Source organism: Embiotoca jacksoni, unplaced genomic scaffold (assembly GCF_022577435.1).
Source record: "Embiotoca jacksoni isolate LCO1_2020_lvr unplaced genomic scaffold, fEmbJac1.0.p SCAF_4, whole genome shotgun sequence".
Classification (NCBI taxonomy): domain Eukaryota; kingdom Metazoa; phylum Chordata; class Actinopteri; family Embiotocidae; genus Embiotoca; species Embiotoca jacksoni.
In genome coordinates this window covers 1,125,911-1,136,170 of record NW_027185392.1, presented here as the reverse complement: position 1 = coordinate 1,136,170, position 10,260 = coordinate 1,125,911, and the positions used below count along the sequence as shown (strand labels likewise).

The following is a 10,260-nucleotide window of genomic DNA, read 5'->3' as shown; positions in this document are numbered from 1 at the left end:
CTTACACAGACAGACACACAGATATCCACACGCCCAGTGCACTGCAGTTCAAATAACTTTCTATTCGACCACAGGACAGTTTTCCACTTTGCCTCAGTCCATCTTAAATGAGCTTGGGTCCAGAGAAGGCGGCGGTGTTTCTGGATCATGTTTATATCGTTTGATATTTATATTACATAAACTTTCTTTAAAAGAAAAAAGAAGGCAGCTGAGAGTGAAAAGCTTTTAATAACAACAAGCCCTGGTTCATTTACAATACAGTTTCCTGTTAAACTAAATGCAACAGCAAGAATACACTGAATACAGTAAGACAGATATTATATTGTATGAAGTTATACGTTTCTTTGCATTTACCCATTTCTCAGACAGGACAGTTCAACATTAAAAAAATAAGCCAGGGTATTAAAGCACATTATATTTAATGCGAAGAACAGTCAACTACAGATCAGTTTAAGTTCAGCACTCTGTTTTAGGTAAAAAACTAAAAATCAACACAATGATCTGTGGTTGATCTCGGAGGAATTTAACTAAACAAAATAGAAGCTATAAGGAATGAACAATAATCTTCTTTAATTTTCCTGAACATAGACATCACCATCGTGTGATTTAAACCCGCTAATAAGGCTCGAGAAGCGTCAGCATCATATCAGGACGTGGAGACTGACTGTGGTCTGGGAAAGCTCTCGGTAGCTTCAGAAACCCAAAGCAAAAGTTCCCATCGTGATGATGAGCAATGACAGATTTCCCCACACAGGTTCAGACCAGGTACAGGAATAAAACCTCAAAATAAAAAGGTCCATACCTGAACTGCTTTGGCAGGAAAAACCTCATTAATTTTCCGCAGCAGTCGTTAAATCTGAACCTTTCCTCCCTCAGGACAACAGTGTCATCGGAACCTCTTAAACACAGTGAACCTAGTTCTTTGTCCGAAAGAACAAAGAGATCAGCTAACTTCACTGTTGATGCAAAACACAGATCCATCTCTGCAGGATGAACATGCTCGTTTTATTTAAAGTGATCCGTATGCACACTGACGACCACTTCAACGCCTGACGGACCGCAGTGGTGCCACATCAGGAACTGAGCCTCTATAATCAAAGTTGCCTGTGTGTTCACAAGCTTTAAAAAAAAACCTGTTTCACACAAATAATTCACCCATGTGAAACAATACATCTAGCTTCCCTCCACCTTCCAAACAGCCAACAGAGGATTCTGATGGCCTGTTGGTTTAATGTGCCTCCCATAGATTAAGGAACATTTCAATGGAGCATAACAGGCAAGCAGGACATCCCAGGAGGTTCAAATCTGACCAAGGACCGTTCCTGCCAAAACACCGTAAAAATATACAAAAGAAAAAAGAAAAAGAGACGGTCAGAACGTGATGGAAACTGTTAGTCTATGCGACTTTTCTTCCCATCCGCCAAACCGGTCAAAAACATTGAGGAAGTGAGGATTCAGGGCCGGGCGATGCAAACGATGTATTCAAAGGTAAAGCCACTTCTGGCCAAAGGTGCAAGCTTGACGCATCACTTTCGTTTTATAAATCACTATTATTTTGGTGTCAAATCTCCAGCAGACATGAACACAGAAAGTGGCAGAATCTATAGCAGCACAATTTACTGTTCCTTGTCATTTTCCAACACCGAATTTTCCCTTTTACGTCACCCGAAAATATTGAGATCGTGAAAAGGTTATCATGATAGGTTTTTCCTGCATCACCCAGCTCTTATTAGACACACTCAACAAGAAGTTTTCATATGCAGACTTCTACCAAAACACTGCGCCGATGTGCCGAAGTGATAAATTCACTTCTTCAGAACAGCTGCGAGTGCAGCGGTTCTACAGCGTATGATACAGGACACACATACACACCTACCATATTGTAAGTGTACAGTAGTTTCTGCTACACAAACTGCAACCAGCCCACAGAAAACTGCATCGTACCAGTTTTACAGGCTGATTGTTGAGTTTATCGAAACAAAAAGTGCGTCTGATCTTTTATTCTGCTCATCTTCTGCCACCAAAACACAACAATATTTTTTTTTTAATTCCTGCTGCATACAAGTTATCATAAAGTGAGAGAAAGACACAAGTGCATCGCAATCACTTCTACACAGCGAGCTTTTCTGTTTGCGGTCACAAAAACCACAGATTCGGCTCCTGTACATCACGGCTAGCATAACAAGAGCCAATGACAAAAGCCACGATATGCCACCAACTCCTGACACCGATTTCAGCTGTGACGTCTTCGTCTGTCGGTCCGATAATATCCTCAGACGGGACAGAGTAACTACCACCACCTACTACTTAATTCTCTTGATTTAAAGCAGACCTAACAAGAAAGGTACTTAGCATGGACGAAGCACTACTATTGAGTATAATCTTAGTTTCAAATAACGGCAAAAACAGCCAAAAGTACGGAAGCAACACTCTCAACAAAGACTTAATAAACCAGTTAGCTGAATAACTGCTCAGCCTCTTAACGTGAATTCTTTTGGGGTTTAATTTTTAAAAATTTTTTTTTTTAGATATTCCAAATATTCAAGACCGGCTTTATAACTGGCAGAGTATTCTTTTTGCATAATGCAGTTGTGCGTGCTGTTCACGCCTGCAGCTTGCAAAAAGAAATGGAAGAGCCGCTTGAGAAAATCCAGAAAGCTGGATAGATGGCGGCGACACCACCGGGGATCACGAAGGAGTGGAAGGGATACGCCCGGTCGCCCACGCTGTAGAACGTAGCCATACCGCCCTCGCAATCCAACAGCACGCCTATGCGCTTCGGATTGGGATTGACCAGCACGGTCTCACTGCTGTTATGCCAGGCCGAAAGCTTGACGTTAAACCACTCGATGCACCAGGACAGGGCGTTGCGGCCCAGCCGGCTGGTGGGGCCTTTGCGGTCGATGCCGCCGTAAGCCAAGCCGATGCCGACGAAGTTGTTGCTGCTCATTCGGACTTCCCAGTAGTGGCGCCCTCTGGAGAAACCCTTGCCAGCGAGCACTTGGGAGCAGACGGAAAAGCGCTCCGGGCACTCGGGGTAGTTTGCGTGCTCATCCGACACGGAGGCCTTCGTGAAGCCCTCGCTCAGCGTGATGCGTCTATGGGCCGTCCTCGGGTTAAAAGTGAGTACCGTGCCAACTGGAAGGGACAGAAGAAAGACAGACCTTTAAAAAAAAAAAAAAACACACAGTTCCTATTAGCACACAGAGGAGAAAGACACCTGCTGCACTTACATTTCAGAAGCTCAGATCTTTTTTCCGCAGAAGTTATGTTTGGGGAAATGTCCAAAGTTCCTGAGGAAGGAGATAAAAAGAGCAGTAGTCATCGAGCGCAGAGAAAATAAATGAAAGCTATAAAAAAAAAAAAAAAAAAAAAAATTTTAAAAAAGGGAGCTCCACCGATTCTCTCGAAGAGTTTTTTTGGACTCCATAGCCAGTGGTAACCCACGACGATGTCAATGATTGATTTGTGAACTGCTGTTTTTGAAGCCTCCAGTTTGGCATTTTGGACATCGCCATCTTGGTTATTCAGAGCCAGAAGGGATCATAATTGGACGAGCTGGCAAGAAGCGAGGGGTGGATCTAATTGTGAACCAAGCGACAACCAACAGTGACGTCACCCACTGGTTTGTGAGCTGCCGTTATGAAGCCTTGAGCTTGATTTTGTTTGGTCAGCACCATCTCGCTAGTTCGGAGCCCGAAGTGACCATATTTGGGCGAGCAGCGGAGGAGCTGACACGACGCCCCGCCCACCCATAACAGTAACCTGCCTGTACCCCAGCCCCGTCACTCAACCTTGCATCCCAGCCCGCTCCCTCCGTTCTGCTTCTACCAATCGGCTTGTCGCTCCCTCACTGCGAGCTAAACACTCTCCAAAATCACGACTGTTTGCTGTCCTGGATCCTAAATGGTGGAATGAGCTCCCCACCGACATCAGGACAGCGGAAACTCTGTACATCTTCCGCCGCAAACTAAAAACACACCTCTTCCGACTTTACCTTGAATAGGCAGCGCTTTAGTAGCGCTTAAAATGGCACTTACTTTTAGCACTTTGTAGTTTGGCTTTCTTGAAGAAATTGTATTTTCTTGATCCTTGTTGCTCTGGGTTTTGTACCCTCATGGTTGAGTCACTTTGGACAAAAGCGTCAGCTAAATGAAATGTACTGCAATGTAATGTAAAAACCAGGCACACCGCCAAACATCCCACTTTTTCCGGGCCAAATATCTGATTAATGCTGGAATTATTTTCCAGAAGGACCACCGAATCAGAAGGAGGGAATTTAGCTGATGACACCATAATGACTTGTGGAAAACATTTACCGACATTGCATTTCAGGAGAAAATAGGAATAGAGTCAACTGGAGCCAAACTCTAGTGGCCCTCGGTGGTATTGCACTGCCTCAAGAGATGTCGCTTGGGTGGGTTGGGATGGGTTAGCAGCGTGGGCTTCAAGGTTTTAAAAGGGAACCTCATGACATCTGGAGATTAGAAACTGAACTTCTGAAGCTTCTTTAGCCTTTTGTCCAGCTCTGCTTAAACCTACATCAGCCACTACTCGCAAAGGATGCCCACAAATCAGGCGTGTACCTGGTTTCGGTTTGGCTTCAGCTGCAGGAGGACAGCCTCTGGAGATGTCCATCACACCGAAGTCCAACAGGTTTTCCATCGAATGGCCTAAATTCTTGTTTCCCACAAGGGCTTCGTTGGACTTGGGAGGCTTTTTGGTTTCTGAAAAGGAGGTCAAAAAACAAATTAACTATTTAAACCATTAAAAAACAAAACTGTGAAACGAGTATATGATTGTCACAAAGTTCTGTACACTGTTGTGTACAAATAGAACGCAGTACACTGTGGAACAGGGGGAAGCCATTACCTTTGGGGGAAAATTTTCCAAGTTACGTCGCTTGATCGACATCAGCACCTATGCGATCAGTACTACATGTGCATTTGCGATTTTACACTCGACCCAAGCAGTTTGATTTGGAAAATGGCTCCCCTGTTGTGTCTGTCTTGTTTCACTTCCTGTCCTTCGTATGATTGTCGGCCCCGATTAGTTTCCCTCGCTGTCCTTCCCTCCCCTGCTGTATTTAGTCTGGGTGCTCTTCTTCCCTCTTTGTCAGTTACCTGTCCGTTGCTGCGTCTTTTAAAGCCCAGAGAATACAAACCACCTGAACTGTGGCGCCATGGCAACAGGGTTTCTCCAGCATGACAACAACCCCACGCGCTCCCGGCTTAATGAAAATGCGCAACATCACAATCGTAGTTCCCCACGACCTGCTAGATTTTGCCTCCCTTTGAATGTCCGTTTCCCCAAAGTTTGACACTTGATGTGCGCTCTCTGCTCAAGTTTCAGGTCCACAGTGAAATCGCAAATGCAGTGGCCACAGAGAAGTATACAACTCGGGTGTTGATCTCGATTAAGGTATGTAACTTGGAATACGTAGCTACTGCTCTGCTATTAAAATAGGGAGAAAAAAAAATAATTGAAATGTTCTTACTCTGAGGTTTCTTCTTCGAGCCCGTTTTAACCTGAGGAGCTGGACAAAACAAAAAATTAAATAAGGCTTTATATTCCCATCAATGGACCTGTTATAAAAAAAAAAAACTTTTTTTTTTTTAAACATTTTAATAATAAACCATGTGTAGGACGTGAACGTACCAGATTCCTGTGGAGTTGCAGAGCTCGAAGGCGGAAACCCCAAGTCACAAGCTGCTCCTTCACCTGAGAACACGCCACAGCGTCATTACATCATCGTTTTAATCCACAAGACTGTTCCTCCAATATCCCATTACCATTATAACTACCGTTTTGATTTATAGACTTCCCCCCTCCCCCCAATGCGTCTCCATGCAACATGTGCATGCAAATTCACCTGGTTTAAGCAACGGTACTCTGGACTCCATGGGCTGTTTGAGGATCGCCGCCAGATAGTCCTTCAGGTTAGCAACAAAGATCTGTGTTGCCATCACCTTTTTGGAGTCGAGGTTGATTCGAGGGGTGTAAGGGTCAAAGTTTACGGCTTCAGGGAGGGTGAATGAAGTCTGTGCAGAGAGGAGCACAATGCCGTTTCTTTAATGGAACACAATTTCATTCAAAAAACAGTCAAGATAATGTTTGACTATTTCAAAAGCGCCCATCCGGATAAACTAGCAGTAAATAAATCTAGATTATTCCAGTGGTTTTCAGTAATCTTGTCCCTAATGTTTATTTGAATTGAACATATCCCCGTCTGACACATAATCTTGATCTACAGGCCGAATACTGCAACTTCCTGTGTCAGTTTCAAAGTAAAACTCTTCAAACCTTTGCATACAGTATGCATGCAATTGGGAAATATTACTTCGCCATAAAAATGCACCTCAAACTTTGACCCTCTTTGTTGATAATACAAAAGAAACAATATTAGTGGATCTTTTTTGTTGTTGCTTGTTTAGGTAATCATGTTTTAAGTTTTGGAACTATATCTTTTCCATGCAAGCAATTTCATACAAAAAGTACCCGGTTGGCCCGAACTCAAACTGCTGAAACATCACATTACCTTTGGTTAGATTTTTTTTTGGTTTATTTTGGATTTTGTCTTCCGTCACTTCAGAGAATTAAACCATTGTCTGAAAGCTTCTGACTATTGCTGCGTTCAAATGCGGTCGTATGTACCGTGTACACGAGAAGAGTCCGTATAAACGCCGCCTTCTTGTGGTATTCACGATGTCGGAACTCAAAATTTCAGGAATGTCAGAGGTCGTGGAAGTTCATGTTCGGTTGGATGTCCAGCTAATATATTGTAATTTTAGTCACGTAGAGTTTGTCTTCATAACTTAGATAACAGCCTACGTCTGAGGAAAATGTTGCTCTCCCCAGCGGCCTCATCTTTTCCCTCTGTGACTTTGCATTTCCTACATTACGTCATCCTCCCTCCCTTTGCTAAGTGGTTCGCCTCTGAGGCCTGTAGACGCCCTCCATGTTGTTTTTAATGATTTAACCACTTGAACGCCAAACATTCCGACTCCCCACGCTGTAACCACGACTTCACGAGTTCCACTTGAACACGGCATCTATCGAATCAGTAACACCGAGTGGGGCATCGGGTCACGTCCGCTTCTCCTGATAAAATCTTAGTACCGTTACCCGCAGCTGTATGGAGGTGATAATCACAGTTGCCCCACCTGCAGGAAGGCCAGCGTCTGGGACTGACTCAGCAGGCTGTGGATGTCTTCTTTAGCTTTGCTCATGGTCTCGATGTTCTCGCTGAACCTCTTCTCGAGCAGCCTGAGTTTAGTCTGGCCCGTCTCCACCTCGCAGTCCACCGCGTTCATGGCGTCGCTCTCCTCCTGGGCCAACATGTTCTGCATCTGCTGGAAGGCAGTCATCATGGCTTTCTTCCTGTAGGTCGCGGAGTCCTGGAGAAGGACCGTAAATATAGATGGGTGATGAGGCAGGTAAATGAACAGTGATGAAAATGAACAGAATTGTTTTGTCGTTTAGAGGTTTCCTTCTTTCGACGCACCATATTTCCACTTCACTTGAACAATGCAGTCAAAGCGTTACCTTTAACTTGTTCTGCATGTCCCTCATCTGCGTTACGACAGATTCATTTTTCGTAATCTTCCCATTCAGCATCTTTAACGTGCTTCTCAGGTCGCACTAAAAACGGAGAAACAAGATTAATGCAGACAGTGAATCATGGTCATCTCTTACAAACACATTATTGTCTGACATGGTAACTTTGCTCTTAATTCTCTTTTTCTAATTTCTTTAAAAATAAAGAAAAGGAGGGTCTCGGGTAATCAAGCCTGTCTTCTCTCATCTTTCAAGAACAGAAGAACCACTGCAGAATCTTATTGCCGCAAGTTTGATTTTGCGAAATGCTTAAAAAATATAAATAAAATGATTTCACTTTCAATGAGAAAAAAAAAGAACAAAATGTACTACACTGTGACTATTTTTTTATTGGAACAACCAAAAAAGTAGTCCCTCTGTAAACTGTCCCGTGGACTTCGTCAGGAGAACGTTGAATTTTATAACACAATTCTTCAATGCTTTGAGCACCACAATCTAAATCCATCCATCCCTATTTTGTAGTCTCACAGATGAACATCTATCTTAAGTGAACTGGGCCTTTAAACTTCAGGTGGACAATCACGCACCTCCTTCAGGGTCCTCTGCTCCTCAGGGGACGTGAAGCTGCAACCTTTGTGGGTCTGCTGCAGGCAGAGGCTGCAGATCGGACGGCTGTGCTGGCTGCAGAAGAGCTCCATCAGCTTGTGGTGGTCGGGGCAGATGCGATCCAACAGGTCCCCGACGGGCTCACCCAGCTGGTGGAGGCGGAACACGGGGTTCTCCCGGTGAGGGCGCAGGTGCTCGTCGCAGAAAGAGGCCATGCAGGTGAGGCAGGTCTGCGCCGCTTTCGCTTCCATACACGTATCGCAGCGTATGACACGCTCAATCTTCTTCTCTGTTGCGGTTTCTTCTCCCAACAGGCTGGCTTCGCTCTTGTTCGACCTCAGGTTGAAGGTCTCCACGACGGTGCTGAGGACCGTGTTCTTCTTCAGCTCCGGTTTGGTGGCGAAGAGGGTCCGACACTGGGGGCAGCTGTAGGTGTCCGTCCAAGTGGCGAGCAGGCACAGCTGGCAGAAGTTGTGTCCGCAGGGGATGGTCACCGGACAGATAAAGGTACCGAGACAGATGCTGCAGGTCAGCTCATCCTCCAGACCCAGCAATGACTCGCACAGTTCGGCCATAGTGAGACTTAATCTGAGGACGAGGCTGTGAGTCAGAAACGAAACTTAAGTCAGTGGGGGGATCACAAAAGTACGGATAGCTTTCGATCATTTAATAAAGCAAAAATAATTCTCAACCACGACGGGTTTTCTTCTAGTTTAACATATTTAAACACAAAATAATTAAAAACCGTCCATTTAAAAAAGGTAAACAAACGTATTTTAATGACAATTTTGACGCGCAGCGCGACGCCGAGTGTGACTTTCAAAATGTATGTTCACACATCTCAATACAGGAACAAAACGAAGGGAAAAACACGGTAATATATTAAGGGTAAGTCTCCCACCGTACCTTGAATGTGCAGTAAAGGCAGAATAAATCAGCCAGAGTCAGAAATGTAGAATTCAGCACAACGCGCAGCTCCAGTGCGTCGCAGCGCCTAGGCCAGAGTCAAAGTCCTTCCGCCCCTCTGCGCATGCGCACACAATAAGCATTCGAGCGCGGCTGCAGAAGAATGAAGAGCAAGGTTCATCATGAAGTTCATTTCAGCAGGATTACATGTTGCTTTTCTTGTTCATCCCTCCAAAGTATTAAGAGTTGATTGAAAACTATAGTTTATATGAAAAGAAACCCAAAAGGATTCAATTAAATGGCTGTTGCTGTGAAAACAAAAACAATGCACACTACAGATAAAAAAATATTTAAAAAAATGGGCCTGATTTCCTAAACATTTTCAAAGCCAGATTTGCTAAAAGAAATCTTAGGTGTCGCAGTTACACATTGTGGGGACCCAGACGCACCACGCAGTCGGCAACAGGCTCGACAAACTAAAACTTTACTTTAAAAGTCAGAACAAATAAACTCAGCGAGAAAATAACAGGTAAACACTCGGCTACAGGGAGTAGTCACACGTAAGCACCAGGAGTAATGACCTGTAAAGAAATGAACTCACAAGGAAGAATGAAGACAGGTGACTTTCAAGTAAATAAAAGAGGGAGAGGCAAAACTAAATACACAAGGTGTTGATGGCGTAATGAGTCACAGGTGAGCACAATAACTGGGCAGGAAGTAAAATGAACAGACACAAGAGGTGAGATATTTCAGAGTAAAACAAGAAACCCGACAAGCTTAAAGGCCGAGGCATGACATTAGGTTTCCAAAAGTATGTTCGAAGAATTTAATGTTGCATCAAAGGTACGAATATTTATTACATTTCTACATTAAAAATTATTGTATACACAGGAGAGGGCCAGATTAACCCAAATCATAAAGCTTTATAGGACAAAGGGTTGCTCTTAATTAACAAAAATCTAAGAAAATTCTTACTATTATGACGTTGTCTAAGAATTTATCCTTAAAGTTAAGAGTAAATCCTAGAAGATATGTTTATATGTGGTAGAGTTATATATGTGATATGGTAGACTCTAAACTAGAGTTTTAACCTATATTTGTGACTGCAGCAATGAACTGTGTTCGCTGACGATGCTGTTCAGAAGAGTTCTTGACCCCATGCAGTGATTTCCACTCTAGATTGCTGGCTGA

At 43.8% G+C, this 10,260-nt stretch overlaps 1 protein-coding gene across 1 annotated transcript; it reads right to left on the bottom strand.

Moving 5' to 3' along the window:
* Positions 1-209: 209 nt before the first annotated feature.
* trim25 (tripartite motif containing 25) lies at positions 210-9,171 on the bottom strand. The gene is made up of 10 exons (XM_069167165.1): positions 9,070-9,171; positions 8,145-8,763; positions 7,546-7,641; positions 7,164-7,397; positions 5,873-6,041; positions 5,659-5,721; positions 5,498-5,536; positions 4,587-4,727; positions 3,234-3,293; positions 210-3,138 (listed from the first exon to the last, which is right to left on the bottom strand). The coding sequence occupies exons 2-10, from the start codon at positions 8,736-8,738 to the stop codon at positions 2,603-2,605; spliced, it is 1,932 nt and encodes a 643-aa protein (XP_069023266.1). The 5' UTR covers positions 8,739-8,763; positions 9,070-9,171; the 3' UTR covers positions 210-2,602.
* Between the last annotated feature and the right edge of the window lie 1,089 nt (positions 9,172-10,260).

Coding starts and splice junctions, on each gene's coding strand:
- trim25 (XM_069167165.1), bottom strand. CDS start 8,738: ATGGCCGAACTGTGCGAGTCATTGCTGGGTCTGGAGGATGAGCTGACC. Junction 3,294..4,586: donor TGAAGCCAAACCGAAACCAG/GTACACGCCTGA, acceptor CTCCTTCCTCAG/GAACTTTGGACATTTCCCCA. Junction 3,139..3,233: donor AAGATCTGAGCTTCTGAAAT/GTAAGTGCAGCA, acceptor TGTCCCTTCCAG/TTGGCACGGTACTCACTTTT.